Source organism: Aspergillus fijiensis, assembly GCF_003184825.1.
Source record: "Aspergillus fijiensis CBS 313.89 unplaced genomic scaffold BO72scaffold_91, whole genome shotgun sequence".
Lineage (NCBI taxonomy): Eukaryota > Fungi > Ascomycota > Eurotiomycetes > Eurotiales > Aspergillaceae > Aspergillus > Aspergillus fijiensis.
In genome coordinates this window covers 70,092-94,660 of record NW_024469067.1, presented here as the reverse complement: position 1 = coordinate 94,660, position 24,569 = coordinate 70,092, and the positions used below count along the sequence as shown (strand labels likewise).

The window sequence follows — 24,569 nt, the reverse complement described above, 5'->3', positions numbered from 1 at the left end:
CGGAATTCTCTCCAGCACTATCCCAACATCTTCCGGTGGTCAGGCAGATACCAGCCTACCTATGAAATCGAAGTGCGCACGGAGATTCCGCCACTGGACCCGTGGAGGTGTTCGCAAATCGACTCATCGAATCTTCTTCTCTCGTCGGTCACACGTTGCCCCTTCAATCTGGAATGAACCTTTGCAGGGCGAGACACCCGGAGAGGATGTGTATTATGACTGTAGTTACAGAATTTTGAAGGCTGAGCTGAAGGCTGAGCAGACGGGCGAGGTAGGGATTAGTACAGTAGTTACATACCTGACTAGTACTGATTAACTCAGTACGGAGTAGATAGGTAGATTACCTAGTACCTACTAGACTATAGCCTCTTAGATAGCCTCGCGGTTCTTGCTCTCTCATCCAGTCTTTCCATCTGGCCTTGTCTGTGGATTTCTTTTTGTCTTCAAACTCTGGCGGTTTAGGATGTCAAGAGAAAGTCTCTTTTTTAGGGGCCCTCGGTCGGGTTAACATTGTTATTATCATACAATTTCTATATTGGTTTTCTTCGACTAGTTCTAGAATGGGGGGTGTGGGCAGGGGGAGGGGTTCCTTTTTTTTTTTTTTTTTTTTCCTCTTTTTTTTTCCCTTTACCCCCTCTGCCCTCTGCACACCCGTCACCCTTTCGTCTCAGAGTTCTGGTCAATTCCTTGGGTGGATTCCCCTCGCTTTTTACTCCTGATTATCCACCTTCTCCGCACCCACTTTCAAACCCAAGGTCGATTCTTGCCGTCACTAGTAAGTTACTAGGTAGTCGCTCCCCAGTACCAAAAAAATTACCGACGCATCGAGTAATCTGTAATTCTTCCAGTCCCCTTACCCTACCAAAATCAAAGAAGAAATTCTGTAAACAGAAATAAAAGGAAAAGGAAAAAGAAAAACAAATGTTAGAGGGAACACACGCACACAGTGACCACACACACACACCCTTCCAATCCATCAAACGGGGCATCTGAAAGTAGTCGGCCCACCTGCAGCCCTTCCCAATCGATAGGAAGCAACCCGACACTGGACTGACTGGATACACTGGGTCTGGGCTTTTCCTATCGATTACTTGATGGGTACCGTTTGGTTGCTGTTCGTCATCCATCCATGAATGAATTGAATCAATGAATGGTTTGTTTCTTCTCTTTTTATTTGACTACGGCCTTACCCTGCCCTGCCACTTTGACCTCAACAAACCCCTCCCCTCTCGGCCCGCTTGTTACGTCTTCCCACACACCCTCTTCTTTCTCTTGCTTCCGTCAACCATCACCCACATTACCACCAACCTACCTCCTCTACATCCCCCTGCTCGACGCCGTGCAAACGTTTGTTCCGCCCGTCGTCTGACCCAACAGGAATTGTTGCTGTTGTTGGTTTTCTCTCTGTCGCCCTTTGTCCACCTGGGGGTCATTGCTGACAGACGGCTGTCTCGCAGTCTGTTGTTCCTTCAGTCCCCGCTTCTATTTTGAGTCCAGCAGCTTGACAAATCTTCCGGTCTTCGGGGGTACGGCTTTCGAATCGTCCCTCTCTGGCTTGGTGGTCTCAACTCGTCTCAAATATGACGCCGTGCTCGGGTGGTACTACCCGGTGATGATTGCCTTATAGTTCTGGCCCGGTTAACCTGCAACCTCATCGGTGGCCTACCAGCGGCGAACAACGCATCAAGAGATTAGTACCTTTGACCTGGAAAACACCCACCCCTTCCCAACCAAATCTTCTATTGGGTACTTGCTCCTTTCTTCTCGCATTGATTTTTTTCTCATCCAGCCTCCTCCCTTGCCCACCTCTCTTTGGGAAAAGGGCAGAGTCGAAGGAGGACAATCCGCTGACTCTCCGCCTGAAGGATGCAAGATGACCGGGAGTGATGTTGAGCACGCTTCCCGGCTCTTGGACGTCAGCCCGCGGTTATCTTCCTCAGACACCCACGATATTCACAATTCCTATTACGGTTCCCTGTCAAACGACCCTTACCACGTCTCCCTAGCCGCGCCCTCCTTCTCTCCTTCTCTGTCGGGTAAAACGTATCCCACTGAACCGAGTTTCACAAGCCTGCAACCTTACTCCCTACCTGCAACCCTTCCCTCCGACGATCATAAAGACAATTCTGGCCGATCTTCGCCTGACCCTGACGACTTTTATCGAGCGCAACTGCCAACAGGCAATTATACTGTGAATGATGGTGCTGTGGGCGAAGACCAGAGTGACGTAACCGCAGAGCAGCGTCCCCATCTATTCCAGCGTGTTTCCTCGGTACCAATACATTCGATCGAGTCCTCAAGCGGGAGTGCGGGTCAGGGTCGTTCATTTTCCGACTCGTATAAGGGCGTTGGTGGTAACTCCGCTTGGGGCTCCTCCGCGCGGGCCTCGACGACCAGGGCCAGGCAGACATCATTCAAAGACCTAGTCAACAAGTTTAATAACAATAGCGACCAGGTTCTCCCCGTTCCTTCGTCACTCACAGCTGGATCTCGGGCGCCATCGAGGGCTGCTAGCCCTACCAGCCCAGTAGGAGAATCACATCGATCGGGAGCGCTTTCTCGTTCGCGTGAGGCTCACGACACGGCCAATGCACAAGAGCTTCCTCGTTGGCATTCCCTAAATACCTTTGGTGAAGACACGTCGGATCCGGTTTCTCTACCGCTTCGACCAATTGACCAGGGCGGGAATATCCTGAACAACCGCAATTCAGATAGAGATCCCCGACGTGCAATCTTCGGCGAGAAACTCAGTGTCGACACGGGGTTTCTGGGCGCTGAGTACCCTGCTTCGCGTCGTCGCGGATCTGAGGGCAATATTCTCAGCTCAAGTCCCGCTTTCTTAGACCACCTAGACCATTCATCCGGTCCAACACCACTAACACCCACCGCATGGTACCTTGGACGTACCCCATTCTTGGAAGAAGTGAGCACAGGCAGCAGTTCGAATAATCACAGAAGAACACAAAGCGATTTCGTCGGGACTTGGTCGGTGGAAACGGCCGTGCACCCTTCTGATTTCCACATGGCTGTTCCCGCCCCCTTGCAGTCCGGTTCTCAAACATTTCAAGAACATTCAAACGCTAAATCTCGCATTCCGATTTCATCTCACCGCCTTCATTCAACATCGGATTCAGACGAGTCTTCCACCCCCTCGAGGACCGGTTTTACGGGGTCCGGAAGTCATTCGACGGTTCGAGTTCCCCTGCCACCGAAAGGCACTAGCCGCCTTCCAAAACCGTCGCCTAAAGCACAGCGTGACACGTTACACAATGATCATCACGTCCTGATAACACCACCACGCACCCATGCCCGGTCCCGTCGTCAAATCCCCGAGAGCAGTGGTCTCTTGGAAGCTTACATAGAGGCGCCTCCGCCAGCCAAATCGCCACCCCTCCGGAGCTCCCGGCCTCGGCAACCCGTATCACATACTACCCTCCAAACTCCACGATCGAGAGTCGTTGAAACCGTGTCGAACTTCCAGAGGCAGATTAATCGTGACCGAGAGTCTAGGAATTCGCGACCTCGGGATCGCCGATTGCCAGAGTTGGGCAATGTTGACTTTGCGACCCGACGTGAAAGGATTCAACAGGCATTCAATCGCACGGTACAGGAGAATGAGAGAAAGGAGGAGAAAGCGGCCGAGATTCGACGTCGAAATAAGGAATTGGAAGACACGAAAGGCACCGACGCCGCTGAACTTGAAGCATTGCAGGCTGAGCAGCAAGACTTTGGTGACTCTGCGCTCATGAAGGATGACCTTCCTGTCGCAGACGAAGCAGCGGGTGTAGGTCACGAGCAGTTGAACCTGGAGCAAGAGCCCGAAGAAACGCGGACGATACCCCAATTATATGTCGATACACATGTGGTCTTGCAGGGGAAGCAAACTGAAACCTTTGAGTCGCATACAACCATGGATTCTCCAACATTAGGGCACCAGCCTGTTATTGCTGGTGAGCTGGAGAGTGACTGCGATGCACACGGGGCTCCCGTGTCTGCTTCAACCTCGGAATCCAATGAGACACATGTCACCGCTTTCGACATAGAACCACAAGTCGACCTCATGCAAAATAAACATGCTTCGCATCGAGCATTGTTGACTCAAATCATGCACATACGCGAGTCGAGCTCCAGCAGTTCATCATGTGATGAACAAGATTGTAGCCTCTCTGAGGCTGACGACAAAGAGTCGGTGCCCATCATGCTACGGGGTGCGCTGGGCTTCGATGACCATACGGACAGCAGCGAAAATCAGGAGCCGTGCGATCTCTATACACAACATGAAACAACAGACAACGAGATGTCCCACCGATGGAGTATTAGTTCTTGGTCATCATCCCTCCACAACCAGCATTCTACAGACGAACAATGCGAGCGCAGTGTTGATGACATCCCACCACCTCGCCATTCCGCTGATGGGAGTGAGTTTGCAACTCATTCATGTTCTGCGTCGTCCTGTACTCGGTCTGAGGCTGGTTACCCGCCCGCGAATCCATTGACACAGACATCATCACACGACTTGAAGACAGAGGCTGTGCCACAAGCCAATCTTTATACACTGACTAGTGCCCCTAGCTTAGCCAGGCTCGGGGGCTGGGACTCCAAGCGAGTCAGTCAGCTCTACATCCAAGAGATCGCTAACGGCCGAGGGCTTGGTCTCCCCTTGCCGGCTATACGTGCTTCTCCGGAGCCCCAACAGCTAGCCGTTCATACGAAGGAAGACGACGGGTCTGAGGACGCGAGTTCGGTCCCCCATAGCACAGATATGCCTGCCTCTGAGCGGACCAGATACGCAGCCAGTCTCGTCATGCGGGACGACTGGGAGCATGCATCTCCTTCGATCATGGATTGGATGCAGGTTGCTGCCGCGGATGGTTCAACTCCGCAAGGCGAACGAAGCGATTCGGCGTCTAGACTAGACAATGCGTCCACGCCGCGGCTGGACACGTCAAGCGCCCGGGATCCATCGCAGGAAGTGACGGAAGGACGTCTCGAACTGGCAGTCAACGTCCAGGTCCCTCAGGACTCGCATTTCCATGAACATAGCTCGACCCTTGATCATAGGCAAACGGCAACCGACATCGCGCAGCCACCCACTCAATATGATTCAGCCGCCACCATCGCAAATCAGCGTTTCAGCACCTATATCAATGGGATATTCTCTCCTTTGGACCCTATAAATAGCACAGGGAGCAGTGAAAATTCATCTCTGCAGCGGCTTGAACCGACGCTATCTCCGGAGACGCTGCACTCGTCTGCTACATCACTGGCACATTCAAGCTCTGAGCATCTCCAGTCCAAACCCCAGTCGCCTTCGCCCGAACAACGGCGGCTGAAGAAACGACGAAACGTGATCAAGGAGCTCATTGATACTGAATACACCTTTGGTCGGGATATGAAAGTTGTTGACGATATATATAAGGGAACCTCGAGTTCATGTTTGGACCTCTCTTCCGAAGACGTCAAAGTTCTCTTCGCAAATTCCGACCAAGTCGTTCAGTTTTCTATGGCTTTCCAAGACGCCCTGAAAGAAGCCGCGAAAAGTGTCTATGTAATGCCAAAGTCGCAAAGATGGAGCAGCAAGCGCAGTGTGCGACATCGCCAAGCTTCAAGGAACGAAGACAAATCAGACAACATGGGCCTCTCGGACCATGAGAAGGACCAAATGACATTCATTGGACAAGCTTTTGTGGCACACATTGGCTACATGGAAAAGGTTTATGCGGATTATCTCAAGAATCACGACGCTGCTAATAGAAAGCTCCAAACTCTGCAGCGAAACCCGAAAGTGGCGATCTGGCTCAAGGAGTGTCGTGATTGGGCTTCCGATCTCACAACTGCATGGGATTTGGACTCCTTACTGGTGAAGCCCGTACAGAGGATTCTGAAGTATCCTCTATTACTTTCTGAACTTCTCGACTCGACACCCAATGATCATCCTGACCGGACAGCTCTCATTACTGCTTTCGAGGAGGTTACCAATATCTCTGTCAGAATCAATGAAATGAAAAAGCGTGCGGATCTTGTGGGTCAGGTGGTCGGACGTAAACGCAAGGAGTCTGATGTTCGGACCGGCTTGTCCAAGGCTTTTGGCAGACGCACCGAGAAGCTGAAGCAGCAAGTAGGACTCATCGACTTGTTCGAAGATAAAGACTACGACAGCCTATCCCAGAAGTTTGGAGATAACTTTTTCCAGCTGCAGCTCGTCATGCGTGATGCAGAATCATACACAAAAGAGGTCCAGAGTTCAATGGATTGTTTCAACGAATTTGTCGCTGCGATCGAAGGATTTGTCGATGTCGCGCAGTCGAATTATGTCGAGCTGGAAGGCAAATGGCGGGAGCTTAAAGTCTCTGTTCAGGCCATCATGACGGTGGCTTTACCCGACCATGTAAGTGCAACATCATGCTTAGAAAAAGTTGAACCTGTCGATCTCCATTACTAACAGGTGGCCATTCAATCATTCAGCTTGCGGTGGTCCGAAAAAGCGTCATCGATCCGATGGTCACCCTACTCAAGCTCCACGATGGCCCTCAGAGAGTGATGAAGAAGCGCGACAAGCGACTAATGGACTATGTTCGTTTCAAGAGCATAAAGGACCGAGGTGACAAGCCTGACAAGAAGACGACGGAGCAAGGGGAACAATTCATTGCCCTCAATGAAACCCTCAAGGATGAGCTTCCGAAGCTCTATGCTCTCACTGCCAAATTGATGGAGGCGTGTCTGAAGAACTTTGTGCAGATTCAGACCACCTGGTTTCATCAATTGCAAAGAAATCTTGGATCCTTATTCGAGGAATTTCCAGAGGACATTCAAAAGATCGTTGAGAATTGGTCCTCCAAGTTCAACTATGCTGAAGGGCAGGTGCTCTCGCTTGGAAGCTGCAATGGATCCTTGCTCGCCGATACCATGAATCTTGTCAACTTCAACACGCCTTCGAGTGGGGCAACTATCAGCTCGCCTCGACGACCTTCCACGGTGAACAGTGTCAGCACGCGGATGGGTTCGACGGTTGAAGAATCGCCCAAAGCGTCTCAGGAATTCAGTATCGGCGGCTATCCTTTCCAGTCGCCCAGCATCGACAGCCAATCTCAAGTGTCTTTGGGGCGACGTAGGGCAGACTCGACATTCTCCGGCCGTGCCCATGAATCCGCTGAAATCCCTAGAAGCCAAGTGCTTCAGCAAGTCACCAGCGCATCAACAGGGTCGCTTGCAGCATCCGGCTCTAATACTGAGTCATTCCCGAGCCTGCCCAGATTGAGCCTCGACTCCCCATTCTTAGTCGATGTCATTGGTCCCTCCCAAACAGAGACTAGGCCTGATGATGAACAACATGCGTCGTCGAGTGGCCAGTACTCGAACTTCTTCTCCTCGGCGATGCCGATGTCGGATAATCCACAAGAGAGCACACCAATAGATCACGAGCCCCCGAAAGAGCCAGCAGTCCTTTTTCTCGCAGCCAGTATATACGAATTCAATATTGATCGCGCTCGAAGAGAAGCTGGTTACCCATATCTGACATACGTTGTGGGCGAGATCTTTGATGTCATTGCTGAGAAAGGCGAACTGTGGCTGGCTAAGAACCAAGATGATCCCGAGCGTCAGGTCGGCTGGATCTGGAATAAACACTTTGCGAAGCTAACGAACTAGAGCACTCGTTCTGCAAGTTCACTCCGGTTACAAGTGTTACGAGCCTAAGGAACCATGTCTTGGTGCGACTCTTCCCCGGGCGACGACTCATCCAAATCTACAATCTCATGCCTCCGCATGTCATACACATCTATGATCTTACATGGTGATACCTTTGACAGTGCGACATTGTTTATACTATTGATTTCCTCTTACCTGTCCTTATATTCCCTCATTGTTTTTGAGCTCAGCGCGTTGGGCGGGGCTTTCATGTTGGCAAGTATTTTCTGCTTTGGTCTGAAATTATGCTTGGGCGCTTGTTATGACTGGATGAAAAGGTTGTGGGGTGGATGGCTGGTGAAGTTCATGCCATGGCCGAATTTGCAGACGGTCATTTCTGTTAAAGATTGGTGTTGCTTCTGCTCAAAGAGCTTGCATGCATGCCTTTGAAGATGTATTTGTTTAGATACCCCCTCGATTAAGACGAAGAGATATTGTTTCTTGTTGATGCGATCTTGCAAGTGAAGTATGTAGTCTAGTACTGTCTGTACTATCCCAAACTAATGCTAAGTACACATATATACGACTTGAATGTATTTATTTCTATTAAACCCTTAGAACCTAATACGAAGCCTCAGCCACTTGGGCGGCTTCGCATTCATCTTGTATCTGCTTATTCTTGGGGGGTGGATGCTCAGCCACCGAGGAGTGACGTGCATGGCGTAGCGGTGTGGCTGATGAGAGATCTCCTTGCTGGAATTTGCCGAGGATAACAACAGGCCCCTCCCTCCCTTCTTCTCTATCGCTAATGAAGTCGGGTTGATTCTCTCGTTAAATCCTTCCTTCTTGCCTGTGGGACCTTCATTTCCCGCCTTATGGTTCTCAGTCTGTAGCTTAATTCGACCTTATATTTTTCTACCCCCCACATTCGCCTACTGTGCATGAAGACTAGAGCCCACTTTCGCGAAAGTCCGATTAAGCTGTTCAACCTTCGATTCCTTCTGCGTCTTCCGCCGCCTTAGCCTGCCGCCTATGAAACCAAATCGAAACCACTAGAGAGAGCGCGATTGTTATAATTAGACTCGCACTTATTTGACGACTATCAGGATTAACTGCCACAATATACTGATAACTGCACCTCAAACAACCTACACCTCATCTCCAGACCCACCCGTGCGCATCGCCGTTGACCTGCATCTGCAGCAAAACCAAAGCACATTCCCCTCACACAATTGGACAGCTTATACTCGGGCTTGAGCCACCATAGCATACGTGCTGCGTGGCATTCCATCTTTCCTGTCGCCAAATCCAAGCGTGGACGGAGGCTGGGATTGCGACGGAGCTTTATCTACTGCATCCGCAACGACACTGTGAGATCGGATCTAGTGACCAAGTCTCAAGATGCGGGACGGTGGCCTGGGAGGCAAATTGGTGAAGAGGATGAAACGATTCGGTGATACTGTGAGTTTCCTGGGCTACGGTCATACTCCGTGTCAGACATCTGGCTAATCGAGATGACTCCCCAACTGCAGTTAAACCCTGATGACGCGTACCTAAGCTGTGAGTTCATGCTACGGGTTCTTCTGGTGAATATTCGGTCGTGGTGTTAAGAATCCAACTAATTGGGCTTGTTCATGAATAGATCATGATATTCGATGTATGTTGCCTTCGTTCCTCGCAAAATCCGGAGAGATTCTGACCAGAGTTCTAGTAACCAGAGGAGACATGCAATCTTTAAAAGATGACTGGCTCACCGATAATGTTCGTTGATATCATGTTGTTGGTCATTCATGCACATTGGTCGTAGCTGGTATCAGAGCTGACATGATATACCTACCTGCCTAGGTAATCTCTTTCTGGGAAGAGTGTGTTAGCCCCAAATTCTCTTCTCTCTTTGAATCAAGGACTGATGACATGCGCCAGATATCTCGAGCGGGAATTCCTCTTCCATTCCAAATCCGCCAATATCGTTCTTCTGCGCCCCAGCATGTCCTTTATGATTCTCCAGACTCCAGACCCTCGAACTCTCCGCGAGGCCCTACCGGACTTTTCCCGTACTACGCATGTTTTCCTGCCGATCAATGATTGTCGTAACGTCACCGAAGCCGAGGGCGGCACACACTGGTCATTGCTGCTCGTGTCGATCGTTGACGGCCTCGCTTTCCATTATGATTCCCTGCCGCCTGGAAACTTCTGGGAGGCGCAGGCTGTGACGACGAAGTTAGGAAATTTGTTGAATCGGAATATCCGATATGTCCATTTGGAAGACTCGCCCGTTCAGGAGAACGGGAGTGACTGTGGGGTGTTCGTCTGCTTGAGCATGCGGTATCTCTTGTTGAAGCGACTATTGACAGCGAATACGAACGAAAAGGTCAGTTTGAGTCTAGGCGGAAGAAAGGTGGATGCGAGATCCGGCCGCAAAGAAATCGCGCGGATCATTGAGGGGTTCAGGAAGGAGGGGGAGAGGCGAAGATCGTATGTTTCCCTTGGTTTCGGTGCATTGTTCTTACGTGTGGTTGCTAATGAATAGTGAATAGGGCGAGTATGAGCCCAATGGGTCATAGGTCGACAAGTCCGCCCAGGATCGAGTGATGGGTGTTGTTTCTGTATAAATTGAAGGGACGAGGTGGAGCTGTTGGGAGGACTTATATTAATAAGGGACGGGGAGGGACAGTTAATGTTTTTACAACCCGTCCCTCTCTCCATTCCGACTTCACTACATTGTTAGTTCATCATTACGCACCGCTACCCTCTGGCAGAGGAGGGTCTACAATCCTACAACCCCATGGCCGTCGGTCGCTTAGATGGGATGGATAAAACACGCTGAGCATGGCTGGCTGGCTGGCTGGCTGGCTGGCTGGCTAGATGAGCGTTCCTAACATGATCATCTTTGGCTTTTCATTCTGTGTTTGTTCAGCAATGACATGATACCTCTGTTCTCTCGAGCCAGACTAATAAGCTATCTGAAATGCATATGAAATGAGATTTCACGGTTGGCTTGGCCTTGTCTGTGCTTCGTGTCTCTGATGGCGTATGATTGGAGGACTAACCCATCCCATGTACAGTACCTCCTAGCCTTTCAGCCGAATGTACAGTGGATGCTCTTAAGACTTGGTGGTATAGAACCCGCTTCTGGTCCTACTGCTTCTACTGCTTCTACTTCTGTACCCGGCTTGACGACGACTATTCGCACTCAAGGGGCTGAAGATCGATGGAAACAAGCAGGTAGGTGTCGATTGAATTAGTTTACCACATAGGGAGAGAGTCACTTGCATATACCAACGGAATGCTTGGCAGATTGACATTGACCCGCCGAGGTCTGTGCACGAGGCACGTGGTGGGTTGGGGAGGATTTCTCCTGTCATTTTCCCGAGTAAAACAACGGCCCTCGGGGGGGAGGGGGAGGGGGTTGAACTCCTTTGGTTTTCTGATGTCGGGCCTGGGGATTCTCGGTGACTCGCTGGATTGTCTCGTCCAGGTTGCGCCGAATGTAAGTTACCCATGGCACGGTGACTTATCAATATCACTTTTACCCTCGAGCTCGCTGAGTTTACAACTACTTCAGAATGTAATGATTCTCAATATCATGGTAGCCGATGAATACAAGGCGCTAGCTATATCGACGGAGACGAAGCATGGTGCATAGCATGAGAGAATGAAACCCACTGAGTTGGGTAGTCTTGAAGACAAAAGGATTGTCCTACAGTGGAGTAGGATGGGAAGGTACCGGCGGTGGTTCCAGGTTTTTGATGGTGAATAAACACTCTGGCAGACAATAGAATAGCTGTAGTACGAGTACTATGTACATCAGCACGGACACGGCAAAGAATATGGGTGGTTGAATGGGACGGCGATCAGAAGTGACATCAATAGCACGTTTCGAATAAATAAGGTTACTTTGATCGTCGTCCTCGGGGGATTCCTCGCCTCTTCTCTCCGACTCTCTTGTTCGCTGGAAATGATAAGAGGATGGGAGGGACTGTGTGGGAAGAATAAACCAAGAGAGACTTGTCCTGTAAGGTATGCTCATGGTATACATGATCTGAGGTCCGAGAGAGAGGGAGGGAGCTATAACAACATCCGTATTTAGATTTGTCATGAATAAGGAGGAGGAGGAGGAGGAGGAGGAGGAAGAGTAGGGTCAGCCTTCTAAATTGTAATAGTCGTCGCCTTGAACAACTATACATAGGAGTCTAAACCTCACCTTTCCCCATGTCATGGACTGTTGGGAGAATCGGCGATCGTCGTCATTAGGGGGGGAGGTGCATTCAAAATACCGAGTATTATACACATAGAAAGGAGGCCAAGTGTGTACTACCAACGGATGGAGTAATCTACGTACCTAGTAGTACGTGGAAGAAAGGCGTGTCCCTAGGTCCAGGTCCTGTACAAACCGGTTTGCCTTTTTCGCGGGGTGTGCAAGGTTTCCAAGGTTTCTGGAACTCCACGCTTGCTGGCCCCTTATCCTGGAAGTACTACTAGAGTATGAGTAGCTGGTCGTCAGAGGCCTTACTCGATGTGGCTAGCTAGTGTGGAGAGGATAGCATGTACTCAACACTGTACTCGGTACAAGTATGAGGAGCAGGAGTATAACGTAACGATGGCAACTATGTAAATAGTCTCATCCAACCGTACCCACTTGGACTGGGTGATCGGCGGGGGGATGATGTAATCGGATCATCTATCTGTGCACTAGTATGCTCATAACTTGCACAGTATGTGTTTGTAATACACGCTCTGAGAGGCGAAGGGAGTACTATTCGTAGTTCGAGCGGGAAGTCGCGGGTGTATATCGTTTTTTCTGAGAGTTGGTCGAAGGTTAGGTGAATAAGCTTCTATGGTAGTGGTGGGCGGAGGTGGCACTATCTCGCATACGGTTGATATCATTCCGGTGGGGAAGAGCGGCGACGGCTGTGGCAAAAGGGGAAAGGAAGGGGAGTTAGCTTAGAAGTCATAACATAATTAATGCTAGGCACACGATATTGATGGGTGTTCAATGGAAGTACCTCGGTTGGTGGAAAGATGAGCAAGATGGGCAAAATAAGCAGAAATACTTGTTAAGGCACGCAATAAATAGCCGGATTAGATGGACAACACTGATACAGTTGTTCTATCAAGAACACTTGAAAGAAGGCTGCAATGCTTGAGATTGGTTTCACCCATACAAGACAACAAGACAAGAATACAGATCACGAACGCCGACCCAATGACAAAACCAGATTAGGCGAAATACTCTGGGGAAACAAGCAATTGTATACACAGTAGACATAAAAAAGACAAGCCACCCGAGCAATCCAGCGACGATCGAACGTGCCGGCCGCAATGGAAAGTCTATAGATAGATTGCGATCATCGTTCTGCCGGGAACATGCGTGATTAAGACAGGACTAGGATATATGTACCAAAGGGGATATGCGACGCCAATAATGAGGTATAGTAAACCAGCAGTCGATACATACACCCGCACATGAAGCCAAGCGATAGTGGGAAAATCGTTCACCTGTCGAAGGAGAACAGTGTGGATCGTCGATCCAAGAGCGAAAGGAAGCCCCGCGTGGCCCATTGTGTAGACCATCTAGGGTGGAGTAGGGGTTTGGCGAACCTCCGGCTGGTCAGGTCGGTGCTTCTCCCGGGTGCGCATGTACATCCCATCGGACTGAGAATCCACTGCGGGAGGAGCGTGGATTGAACGAGGGATGCCCGACTGCGACTGCTGCTGCTGCTGCTGTTGCTGAGAGACGATCTCTCGAGCATAAAACTCTACCAGCATTGTGCCATACGCTTCAAGCTCTTCCACAGGAATCGAAAGACGAAAGTCGTTCAAAAGAAGGAATTGGAGCTCAAGGTGGTTAAGTTCAACCAACGGTAATCCTCCAACCTGCATGCAGCATTGGTGTCAGTTCCGCTATGTAGATAATTGGATTAGGAGCGAAGAAGACGAAAATAAGTACCTTTGCATATCGTGAGTTGGTATAGAAAACATCGGAGAAGAATTTACTGGCACAAGTCACGCCTGCGATGACCAGCCGATGAATGTTGAAGCTATCGACGATAAAAAAGTGAGAAAGCGCCTCTTCCTCGTCCTCGGCGTCCAGAGATGGAGACATGGATGACGGAGTGGACGGGTCTTCTTGGGCGGCGAAGCTGGCAGAAGATGGTGGAGTGGCCAATGGAGAGGCACCTGTCGCCTGTACATTTGACGATCGGAGCGACTGGGGCTGATTGCCATCAGTCCTCAGCATGGAAGCCGATCGGGCCTGGCGACGCCGTAATCGCTCAAGTTGCGACCGGTTGACGAGCTCCGTCATGCGATCAAAATACACCAGAAGACTGAGGAAGACTTCATAAGTGGTGGGACAATATTTGTGAATTCTCGTCAAATAGCTGAGAATGCTGATGCTAGGTACGTTCTTGCCATGAAAGGCAAGAACACTGGCGGCCTGTGGAGTGAGGTTTGAGGTCCCGTCGGGGGGTGGTATGTGGCGATGGATATGCTCATGGTGCATGTCGTTGGTCGTAGTTATCTTCGTCAAGAGCCCAGCTACCATCTCGATGATGTCCGTGACCGGCATGGAACTGATTTCGTACTGGCGCTCTTGAGGACCCCATTGTCCCGTCATCCGATCTCTTTGTGCCAACATTTCCTCGCTCGCAAAGCTTTGTATATGGGACAGATCGCGGACCTTGATGCGACTGGGCGAGCTTGCCTCCGAGCCACCTAATGAGCGCAGGGACTGATGAGTCGGCCTCAACTGCGGTGACGCGGGGGATGAATGACTTCGGTTGTGTTGCGTAGATGCCGCGGTCGCGTGTGCATGGCTGGCGCTGACATGAGGGGCATACGTGTGAGGCGCGGCATGGGTGTGGTTATCGAAGCGAGATGGATGGCTGTCGCTCGTGGTTGTGGTCATTGATGCTGAGTTCGGGTGGGCGCTTGTTATACCCGAGATGGTTGATGACGCCCGCGATGAGGGGTAAGAATTCGAGTCGGAAGGGTGATAGATATAAGGCGGAACATCCTGGGTGGTTTGGTGGGAGGGGAGGCGAGCTGAGGCGGATGTTGACGGCGGGGCTGTGGACGAGGTGGGGGTGGTATTAGACGATGCCGACCTAGAGCCGCCGCCGGTCTCCAGACGTGACGAGGGTTGTTGGAACGAGGCTTGGGTCTGCGACGAGGATCGATAGCCAGATTCCGAAGTAGGTATGGCGCCCCCCAGCATGTTGTAGGAGGATGTATCAAGATGATCCGATCGCGGATGATTTACGATAACGGATCCCATGTCAGGTTTAAACAGAAGTGAGGGTAATTTATGGAAGGGCGGGCAGTGGTCGGGGTTGAAATATTGTAACTAGAGAGAGCCCAGGCCGGCGAGCAACGGTTAGCGACTGAAGACGACAGTAGGGTCATTGAAGACCAAGGAAAGGCCAGAATAAGTCATAGGAGAAATTTGAGATCAGATTGAAGATAGTAAGTAGAAGATGGTAGGAGGAGAGAGGGGGAATCTAGCAAGTAAAGAGAGAGGGAGAAGTACGAGATCCAGCGATTGATTGATGGGTTGATTACTTTAGATCGTTCAATGAGCGAAGGGGGAGGGGGAGCGCAGCGAGAGGAGGAGAAGAAGGCGCAGGCGCAGACAGAGAGGGTCTGGATCTGGAGATGCGGCGAGTGAGGGTCAGAGCACTGGGGAATGCGCGATAAACCCGACCCAAGCCTGGAGCGGATAAGGAATCACAGGCAATTGACGGCGGTGGAAAACATGTCCATTGCGATGGGAGATGACAAGATGAATTGAAGAAAGGGGATGAAGGTTGGATAAAAAAAAATAAAGAGAGGAGAACGGGTGGCGAAGAAAAGTGAATGGATGAATGGATAGGTAGGAAGTATGGCGATTGGCAATTGGAGAAATAGAAAATAGGATGGATGGTAGGGGAGAGAGAGTAGGGAGAGAGGAGAGGAGAATGGAATGGAGAATGGGATGATGATGTTGATGATGCAGCCGCAGCCGTAACAGCAGCAGTAGCAGCAGTAGCAGCAGTAGCACCAGCAGCACCAGCAGCACCAGCAAGAAGGAAGGGAACAAGAAACCCGGGCAGAAAGGCTGGGGTCCACCACGACGAGATCCAGAGCCACTCAGCAGCACTCCCTCTACCACCCAGCAAGACCCAGACCGACCCGAGGGTGGAGTTCTGATTTATTCAACGGGGGAGGAGAGGTTCCCTTCCCCGAATGCAGTAACCAAAGTAGCAAGTAGATGGATCGATCAAGCCGAGGACCAAGAATTCCCTCTCCAAAATCAAGGCAGCTGAGGTCCCGAATGAGATAAATGGATGCTAACTTACGAGTGACAGAGAAGAAAGCAAACATAGAATAAAATAAAATGCAAAAAATCAAGAGGTAGGTAGCTAGGGAATGGACAAAGAAATGGGTTAGGAAGAAAAAAAAGAAACAAGAAACATTGGACAGGGTTGAGACGGAATGGACTGGATTATTATCATGAGACTGAAATGATCCGTCAATTGGGAGGTCGCTCGCTCTCTCTTTTTTATCTTTCTCTCCTTTCTTCTCCGATCACCAGTCAAACATTCTACCTAATACATACTACGGACGACTCAATTCCGAGAAGTTACCAGTCGAGAAAGAAACATGCCTCGCATCGAGATGTTTCCGCATTGGACTATATCCGGGTCATTCAGCCGTTCTTGTCCATGCTCCTATTCCATACGACGGGTTGAGCCTGCATCAGAACATCTTCACCTCCAGGCTCCAGTATCAATAGTATCTAGTATCAAGGTGCTCCGTACTCCGTAGGTACTACGGAGTATACGTACAGACGAGTTCGCCCAGAAAAACCGGAAAGGATAGTGGCAGTTGGGATCATCCTCCGTCTGAGGGGGGATGGGCGAATCGCGGCTCTGCAGAGGCGCAGGTGTTCATCATCGCTGACTGATTGGTGCTCGTCCCAGAAAACCCGCGAGGCCCTTCGACCGGTCACATCCTCGACCTCTACTACTGATACTGATACTTTAGTGGAGTAATCTCCGGTCTGATATAGCCGCAGCAGTACGAGCTACGAGATATCTACTACCTACACCACTGCAGGCTTACCTATTTAGACTTGCCTTTCTTCTAAGGAAGCCTAAGACGAGGTGGTACTTTGAAAGTGACAGCCCCTGACCGCCGGATCCGAGTGACAATTATAGTCAGGTCAATATCCTCAGTCATGGCAAGCAGGCAACCTCCGATAGGAGCTCGATTCGAGCTGACGAGCAGTTGGTGAGGTCAAATCCCAAGCCAAGACACGCATATGATGAGCAAGCACCGCGCAACTTGCTAGAAGATATGACCGTGGTTTGTGAATAGTCCTTCTTCCTGACTCTCGATTGACGAGACCACGCCTTGTCCTGATTGTCCAGAAGCAGGCTGATTTACCGCTTACATTGGCGGCGAACTCATGCCTAGAATGAGGCTATCTTCAGTGCCAGGGAGAAGGAAAGGTCATGTTGATCGACAGCTAACAACGATATGAATCATCACTCCAAACGGATACACTCATTAGTTGGTAACACCTGGGCCAGTGTAACCCGTGTCCGGCAGGTAGAGATGTCGCTGAGCGCCCTTGGCCGTCAAAACCACCATCCGGATCACACCGCCAGAGCTACCATCCCACTTGATCGCCTCCTGCAGAGCTGACCGAACAAACTGGACGCCTTCATCCTCAGTCATATTCTCCTTCCAGTTTGCATCGCAGTAGCCGTAGATATAGGTTGAACCAGATCCGCCGATGGAGTACGATTGCTTGTGGAGGGATCCGCCCAGAGGTATCGAGTAAACTTGTCCTCCGTGCCGAGGATCATATCCAGCAATAATGATGCCAGCACTAAACATTGCCATAGTCAATAAAAGACCAATTCTCGTGGCTCGGAGGGGCACAAAGAACTTGCCTTAGCATGTCCTTGTTCTCATAGCACAGCTCCTGGAACAGTGCGGCGGCAACCTGAGTGCTGGGCGCCTCGTTGTTTGTGATCGAGTACATGTTGAGATGGTAGGATACAATATCAGCCACAGCCTGTGTGTCAGCGGCCGACCCCGAGCGGCAGCACCAAATCGTGTCATGCACCTGTGTCAATTTGTCGGTAACCCGGTTGGCGATGTAAGCTCCAGTGGTCGTTCGGCTGTCGGCACCCAATATAACACCGTCCTTGAAGTTGATTGCCATACTGATGTCGGTTAACAGGATGTCGTAATAATGTAGGGAAAGTCTCACTCACATTGACGTTCCGAGGCTGGACAAGCATGGTATATCAGTTAACTGACTCACACGAGTTCTTGAATCCATAAACTCACTTAACTTCACCCTTCTTCAGGTGGTTCATATCGACATGAATACCATCTATGAGAGCCGTGAGCTTTGGCATGACGTCCAGTAGATGAGGTTACCACTGACCTTCACCGAGCATCCCCGTCATGCCGTGACCGACCATACTGACTGACGAGATTGGGGGGGGGTGGGGAATAGGTAAGGGTATGTATATGGACTGTGTGCCAAAGAACGGTTTCTATGGAGGAAAATCGAAGATATGAAAATTTATGATGATTGCATTCAAGAAGTATCTGGCTGAAGGAGTTGATGGATATGAGCTCTGACGGAGCTCTCAAGGCAGGCGAGCGCGTTACGTTGCCAGCAGCTGGAGCTGGTTCCGCCGGGCGGTGAGACAGCGTATCTTTCCTACTGGACAGCTCCCCATCCCCCGCAGGTCTCCTGAACGTCTCCCCCCCCCCTCCAGCCATCACTTCCGATGAAACGAACCGACGCTTTAATTTCCCCTAGACCAGTATCTGGCCGCCTGCGAAGCTCACTCGCATTATCATCCTTGCCGTTTATATTCGACTTCTTTGTCTAGGGGTCTTTGATAGCTTCACTTGCTTGATCCAGTCCCAACTCGCAACGCCGCTTTGTCGCATCGGCTATACTATTCCGTTCGCTAGCATGTCTGAGTCGCCGCCTCCACCCTCGTGGACTATCGCCAGCATGGCCAATAGTGCCGTTCAGTTTCTGCGCCTACCAGTTTTGGCCTCCTCTGGTCTCGCCGTGGTGGCCAGTGGTCTGTTGTACTTTAAGCAAAAGTAAGCAGTGACCCGCATTTGCGCCTGGCTATGATGACAGCGGTGCCTGAGATCTAACCCCGTGCGCAGTGAGCTGATCTATCCTCGAAATGTCCCTGTCGACGCCCGGACCAATATCCCCAAGCCACAGCAATTCGGCATCACAGATTACGAAGAGCTCCATCTTCCGACCCCGGACGGGGAAACACTACATGCCCTCTTCATTCGCCCTACACGGAAACGCATCGCTCAAGACCTTACAGTGTTGATGTTTCATGGGAACGCGGGTAACATCGGCCATCGCATCCCCATCGCCAAGATACTTCAGGAAATTCTTGGTTGCAATGTGTTGATGTTGGAGTATCGCGGCTACGGCCTTTCGACTGGTACTCCAGATGAGGCAGGATTAAAGGTTGATGCGCAAACCGGCTTGGATTATCTGCGACAAAGGGCCGAGACCAAGGATAGCCAGATCGTTGTATATGGACAGAGCCTGGGCGGAGCGGTCGCGATTGACCTTGTGGCTAAGAACCAAGACAAGGGTGCAATCGCTGGCTTGATCCTCGAAAATACCTTCCTGAGCATTCGCAAATTGATTCCCACGTATGTTCGGCTTGACCCACCGCACACTTATTACCAACAAGTCGAGGGCGATTTTCTGACTTTTCTTAGAGTCTTTCCACCCGCACGATATCTCGCTCGTTTGTGCCATCAATACTGGACTAGCGAAGAGGTATTGCCTAAAATCACGAAGGTGCCTATTCTCTTCCTCAGCGGGCTGAAGGATGAGATTGTACCGTAAGTGTCAACTGCCTTTCTTCCACAGCTCCCCAAAGCTAACAAACTACCTAAATAGACCGTCCAACATGACGCAGCTTTTCGCTGTCTGCAAGTCCAGCCGTAAAGTCTGGCGTACTCTTCCCAACGGTGGACACAATGATAGTGTCGCTGAGCCGGGGTATTTCGAACACATTCATTCCTTTGTCATGGAAGAGATCGTACGACATGATTAGTGAACAATTTCTCAGCAGTTGTGCATCTCCTTATCTCAATTATCGGCGTGTTTGTTGTTTCTTTGATGATATCATATGTTCAGCACCGGTCCCGAGCCTACGATTGATTGCTCGGGATGCCTTCGATTTTTGCCTTTTCTTGCTCAGTTTATTGTTCTTTGATTTCCCCCTACGTTGTATTAGAGTGGTGTTTCGGATGCTTTTTCTGGCTGGCTGTCTTCGCGTTTATTTTCAGGATCTTATGTCTCAACTAAACATGGGTTGAGGATCCGCCTGCCTGTGTTCCAAGAGCAATTTAGCCCTATACCTAATGAAGACAACTTTTTTTTATCGGGCGGTGTTAGATAACCCCTGTAGTCAGTGTTCGCTCCAATTGTCCCTTGAGTGAGTTGAGCTCAGCACCATGAGGGATGACCCGCTATGAGTAATCTCACTGGCAGGATGAGTCGAAGGCGCAGCACTAGACCAGCATGAGTCATGCTGCAGGAAAAGCCAGGGTGATCTGGACCTGACAGCTTTCCAGGCCCTTGATTATACATGAGTACATGCGTTCGAACCATTAAGATTAAGAAGAGTAACTCCTCCGTAGCGAAAGTTGTGAAGTAATTGGAAGTGTGAAGAGTTCCGACAAGAGTCCTGACCAGCTCTCGGAGGCAAACCGCCGCCACCCGAACCACATTCACCCGTTCGTACTTCAGGAACAAAATCACTGTTTGAGTTCCACCAGTTTCTGTTGGTTTTTAAGTGGCGCCCTCCTGCCTGATTTGAACTCGCCTTCGGTCTCCTTCTATAGCTATATTGGAATCGATCAGCTCACAGATTTCCATTCCACTCGAGCGGAAGCCCATCTTCGATCTTTTCGCGGCAGTAATTTCCTGCTTCTCAAGTTCCTTATCAACGACCGATTGATCTACGCTTTCCCTATTTTGTACTCGGCCCTTGATTGGTGCTGTTGCATGGACGTGCTTTCTCCGCGTGCAATTTCCGAACTTAACGCCTCTGTAAGGACCTTGGAGCCAACGATGTCGAACTCTCCAGCCCTCGTGGCAGACAGCAACAGCACTACCCCGCGCACGAGGTCCAGACGCGGAGGTAGAGGGCGTGGTGGCGATCGGAGTCGTTCTCACAGATCTGCACCACAGACACAGGCGCAGGCACAGGCACAGGCACAAACACAATCTCAACAACAAACGACAGCACACCCGGCTACGAACCCCCCATTGCAACAGAACGAACCTTCTGCGACACAGACTGCACCCGACGCAAACCATCCACCAAGAGGACCGAGGGGAAGCCGAAGAGGGGCGAGAGGCGCAGGCGCACAGTCGAATGGAGGCCGACGACATGGTCGAGCACGCGGCGGTGCTGACCACTCAGCAGTCACTACCGGGGGGCGAAGATTCGAGGGTCGACTGACCAAACCAGAGCAGTCAGAGGAGACTCAAGATGTCGATCCCCAGAGCGCAGGCGCGGAGGACATTGCTGGATTGAGAGCAGATGCGCCAGCATTCGTCCCAGGAGGGCCAGCCGGAGAACTACCTCGACAAAGTGGACGTGCTTCTGCGAGTGGAAAGGGCAAATCGAAAGCGAAAAACCCAAGCCAGCCTCGATCCGCGCCCCCTCCTCCGCCTGCGCCCAAGATTACGACGAAATCATCGGCACCGGACATTGCCACTCGAATCCACGAAGACATCGCTCACAACCTCTACGAATGTCCGATATGTACATCTGAGTTGGGCAAACGGTCTCGTATCTGGTCCTGCGGATTGTGCTGGACGGTTTTCCACTTGAGCTGTGTGAAGAAATGGTCGAGGAACGAAGGCGCGGCGGCTCAGGATGCGGCGCGTCGCCGGGGCGAGGAGGGCGAAAGCAGCGCTCCTCGTGCTTGGCGCTGCCCGGGCTGTAATCTGCCGCATGAAGTGTTTCCTTTCTCTTACTCCTGTTGGTGTCAGAAGGAGGTTGACCCACGCTCATTTCCTGGTCTCCCGCCCCATTCGTGTGGACAGACCTGCGCGCGATCGCGAAAAGGTTGTCCACACCCTTGCGATGCGACGTGCCATGCTGGTCCATGCGCTCCTTGTACTGCTATGGGTCCGACCCAGGATTGCTTTTGTGGGAGGAACTCATCTACGAAGCGTTGCCAGGACACCGACTACGATAATGGATGGAGCTGCGGCGAGATATGTGGCGATCTGCTGCCTTGTGGTGAGCACACCTGCCCACGGCCGTGCCATGAGGGCCTCTGCGGTGCCTGCGAGGTCAAAATCGATGCGCGCTGCTATTGCGGGAAATCGCAGTCTGAGATGCTCTGCAGTTCCAAAGATGAGGAGTTGGATAGTGAAGCCCTGCGCATCAGCGAAGACGACGGCGGGGGGGAGCTTGAAGAATGGGTTGGATGTTTCAGTTGTGGTGATCAGTGCAATCGACAGTTTGATTGTGGGCTACACTCGTGTCAAAAGTCCTGTCACGCCCAGGATGCGCATCCCGCTCATTGCCCCCGATCGCCCGATGTCGTGCTTTTCTGCCCGTGTGGGAAAACATCTCTAACCGACGTTGCGGGTTATTCGCCCCGAACTACTTGCGAAGACCCCATTCCCAATTGCTCGAAGCCTTGCGGGAAGTCCTTACCATGCGGACATTCCTGCGAGCAAGTCTGCCATACCGGATCGTGTGGGCCTTGTTTGCAGAAAGTCACGATCCATTGCCGATGTGGCCGCAATGACTTCCGGACGACTTGTTTCTCGGGAGACTTTGAGCCACCTCAATGTTTCCGTATATGTAAAGCCGGCTTGCATTGCGGTCGCCATGCGTGCGCAGAGCGCTGTTGCCCCGGCGAACAGAAGGCAATTGAGCGTCAGGCTATCCGGCGAAAGCTCAAATCCCATCTTCGACCAAGCGACGAGGATTTTGAGGCTGAACATATCTGTACCCGGGTCTGTGGCCGTATGCTGAAATGCGGGCGGCACACATGCCCGGAGATCTGTCACAAAGGGCCCTGTAACACTTGCAGGGAGGCAATATTCGAAGAGATCCCGTGTAACTGCGGTCGATCCGTCTTGTATCCGCCTCTGCCCTGTGGGACACAGCCTCCAGCTTGCTCACACCCCTGTGAGCGCGTTAAACCGTGCGGTCACCCGCAGACGCCCCATAATTGCCACACCGACGATGAAAATTGCCCGAAATGCCCGTTCTTGACGGAAAAGGCGTGCCTGTGCGGCAAACGTGTGCTGAAGAATCAGCCGTGCTGGCTTGCAGATGCACGGTGCGGACAGATTTGCGGCAAGCTCCTCAAGTGTGGCTCTCATACTTGTAAGAAGAACTGCCATCGACCGGGTGATTGTGAAGATGCTTCCCAGCCTTGTCAGCAAGCTTGCGGGAAGACTAAGTCGCTGTGTGGTCACCCCTGTTCTGACCAGTGTCACGCTCCTTATCCGTGCCCCGAGAAAACCCCCTGTTCATCTATGGTCGCAGTAACATGTAGCTGTGGACGACTTCGACAGGAGCGACGTTGCAATGCAGCCAAGGCTGTTGTGACCAAGGGCCACCTCCAGCAGGCGCAGCGACTTCCATCAGCGTCCCCGCTGGCGTGCGACGAGGAATGCGCCCGCCTCGAGCGTAACCGTTCTCTGGCGTCTGCGCTTGGCGTCGATATCAACCCGACGACGACTGTTTCTCAGGCGCTCACCTCCACCAACCTACCCTATTCCGCTGAAACTCTCGATATTTACCTCCAGCTTTCATCGTCGTATCCTCTATCCACTTTACAGTCCTATGAATCGACCCTCCACAGCCTCGCCACGAACAAGAATCCAGCAAATCGCTCCACCCGCTTCCAACCCGCCAAATCTCCCCTCCGTGCCTTCGCACACTCCCTCGCCGCTGACTGGGGCTTTGCCAGTGAGAGCTTCGATCCGGAGCCTCATCGCCATGTGTTTGTTCTCAAACCCACTGCCTGGACTCCCCCTCTTCTGGGCATGGGCAACGGTACCACCATTGGTATTGGCGGTATGAGCGTCGGGGAATGCGTCAAGTTACGTGATCGCCAACGCCTCAAGGAACAGGAAGAGCAGCGACTCGCTGCAGCGGAAGCAAAGGCCCAGCGCGAAGCTGCACGGGCCCAGCAGAATGCGAACGGCGAGGGCGGCTGGGCGCAGGTCGCAGCTTCAAAGAGAAGTAACGGCCTTAGTAGCTCGCGGAGCAGTACGCCTGGTCTCCAAACACCTGGTGGCAGTTCTTGGTCTACCACTATGTACTCTGCTCTTGCGGGTGACGATGGCAGCGCTTCATGGAATTCCCCCGCCCCGTCCCAACCTCAAGCTAAGAAGGAGAAATTGGTGTTGAGGTCGGGTGTGAAGCAAGTGAGGACTTCCAGTGCGATTATTGATGCGAGTCGTGGCGAGTCAGTGCGGGATCCTAAGTCGGATGGAGAAGAGGAGGATGCTTAATCTATCGGCTTGCTGGTGGATGGAAGAGCCACTTTTATCTCTTGCATACGCAAACAACGTTCGAATGATGCCATGCGCGAGGAAAAGACCTCTTCCGGACTTACCTCAATCTCTCGGTTCCCCTTACCATTCGCTTTGACTACTTGAAAACGTTCACGACTTTAATGTTTTTCGCTGCTGTTCAGCTTTTTCTATGGTTAGCGTGCATAGCCGGCCGGTCGTGTGCTTAGTTAGAAAGACCAAAAGTCGATAGAATCGGGATTTGGCAAATCAATGTCACTTCGTGTCTATTTCGAGATATAAACATGCTCTGTCATTCAGGGTATGCCGTGATCTATCGCTAGTTTTGTCTTAAAGATATATTGTATACCTAGGTACCTAG

General features: G+C 51.3%; 7 protein-coding genes across 7 annotated transcripts; 5 read left to right on the top strand and 2 right to left on the bottom strand.

The window, feature by feature from the left end:
- The first annotated feature begins 1,103 nt into the window (after positions 1 to 1,103).
- Positions 1,104 to 1,549, top strand: BO72DRAFT_453431 (uncharacterized protein). Its single transcript, XM_040945981.1, has 2 exons — positions 1,104 to 1,391; positions 1,458 to 1,549. The coding sequence occupies exon 1, from the start codon at positions 1,151 to 1,153 to the stop codon at positions 1,367 to 1,369; it is 219 nt and encodes a 72-aa protein (XP_040795753.1). The 5' UTR covers positions 1,104 to 1,150; the 3' UTR covers positions 1,370 to 1,391; positions 1,458 to 1,549.
- BO72DRAFT_309433 (putative Rho guanyl nucleotide exchange factor) lies at positions 1,442 to 7,868 on the top strand. Its single transcript, XM_040940492.1, has 3 exons — positions 1,442 to 1,746; positions 1,866 to 6,388; positions 6,466 to 7,868. The coding sequence occupies exons 2-3, from the start codon at positions 1,874 to 1,876 to the stop codon at positions 7,645 to 7,647; spliced, it is 5,697 nt and encodes a 1,898-aa protein (XP_040795752.1). The 5' UTR covers positions 1,442 to 1,746; positions 1,866 to 1,873; the 3' UTR covers positions 7,648 to 7,868.
- Positions 7,869 to 9,027: 1,159 nt separating this feature from the next.
- On the top strand, positions 9,028 to 10,218 carry BO72DRAFT_501647 (Ulp1 protease family protein; the record flags this gene model as incomplete). Its single annotated transcript, XM_040949000.1, has 7 exons — positions 9,028 to 9,087; positions 9,159 to 9,186; positions 9,269 to 9,283; positions 9,338 to 9,387; positions 9,472 to 9,491; positions 9,550 to 10,101; positions 10,164 to 10,218. 7 exons carry the CDS (start codon positions 9,028 to 9,030, stop codon positions 10,216 to 10,218), a joined length of 780 nt encoding a protein of 259 aa, XP_040795751.1.
- A 2,982-nt stretch (positions 10,219 to 13,200) lies between these two features.
- BO72DRAFT_391259 (putative cyclin-dependent protein kinase complex component) lies at positions 13,201 to 14,905 on the bottom strand (the record flags this gene model as incomplete). Its single annotated transcript, XM_040941844.1, has 2 exons — positions 13,201 to 13,503; positions 13,577 to 14,905. 2 exons carry the CDS (start codon positions 14,903 to 14,905, stop codon positions 13,201 to 13,203), a joined length of 1,632 nt encoding a protein of 543 aa, XP_040795750.1.
- A 2,273-nt stretch (positions 14,906 to 17,178) lies between these two features.
- Positions 17,179 to 18,107, bottom strand: pre3 (proteasome core particle subunit beta 1; the record flags this gene model as incomplete). Its single annotated transcript, XM_040947176.1, has 4 exons — positions 17,179 to 17,503; positions 17,568 to 17,843; positions 17,971 to 18,016; positions 18,071 to 18,107. The coding sequence occupies 4 exons, from the start codon at positions 18,105 to 18,107 to the stop codon at positions 17,179 to 17,181; spliced, it is 684 nt and encodes a 227-aa protein (XP_040795749.1).
- A 292-nt stretch (positions 18,108 to 18,399) lies between these two features.
- Positions 18,400 to 20,071, top strand: BO72DRAFT_416484 (alpha/beta hydrolase). Its single transcript, XM_040942596.1, has 4 exons — positions 18,400 to 18,750; positions 18,820 to 19,332; positions 19,402 to 19,527; positions 19,586 to 20,071. The coding sequence occupies exons 1-4, from the start codon at positions 18,614 to 18,616 to the stop codon at positions 19,740 to 19,742; spliced, it is 933 nt and encodes a 310-aa protein (XP_040795748.1). The 5' UTR covers positions 18,400 to 18,613; the 3' UTR covers positions 19,743 to 20,071.
- Positions 20,072 to 20,764: 693 nt separating this feature from the next.
- Positions 20,765 to 24,187, top strand: BO72DRAFT_391293 (putative NF-X1 finger transcription factor; the record flags this gene model as incomplete). Its single annotated transcript, XM_040941846.1, has 1 exon — positions 20,765 to 24,187. One exon carries the CDS (start codon positions 20,765 to 20,767, stop codon positions 24,185 to 24,187), a length of 3,423 nt encoding a protein of 1,140 aa, XP_040795747.1.
- Between the last annotated feature and the right edge of the window lie 382 nt (positions 24,188 to 24,569).

What these genes read in the sequence shown, in the direction of transcription:
- BO72DRAFT_453431 (XM_040945981.1), top strand. Translation starts at nt 1,151, where the DNA reads ATGGTTTGTTTCTTCTCTTTTTATTTGACTACGGCCTTACCCTGCCCT.
- BO72DRAFT_309433 (XM_040940492.1), top strand. Translation starts at nt 1,874, where the DNA reads ATGACCGGGAGTGATGTTGAGCACGCTTCCCGGCTCTTGGACGTCAGC. An exon ending in CGGTGGCTTTACCCGACCAT is followed by an intron (nt 6,389 to 6,465) that starts GTAAGTGCAACA and finishes TCAATCATTCAG; the next exon opens with CTTGCGGTGGTCCGAAAAAG.
- BO72DRAFT_416484 (XM_040942596.1), top strand. Translation starts at nt 18,614, where the DNA reads ATGTCTGAGTCGCCGCCTCCACCCTCGTGGACTATCGCCAGCATGGCC. An exon ending in CTGTTGTACTTTAAGCAAAA is followed by an intron (nt 18,751 to 18,819) that starts GTAAGCAGTGAC and finishes CCCCGTGCGCAG; the next exon opens with TGAGCTGATCTATCCTCGAA. An exon ending in ATTCGCAAATTGATTCCCAC is followed by an intron (nt 19,333 to 19,401) that starts GTATGTTCGGCT and finishes GACTTTTCTTAG; the next exon opens with AGTCTTTCCACCCGCACGAT.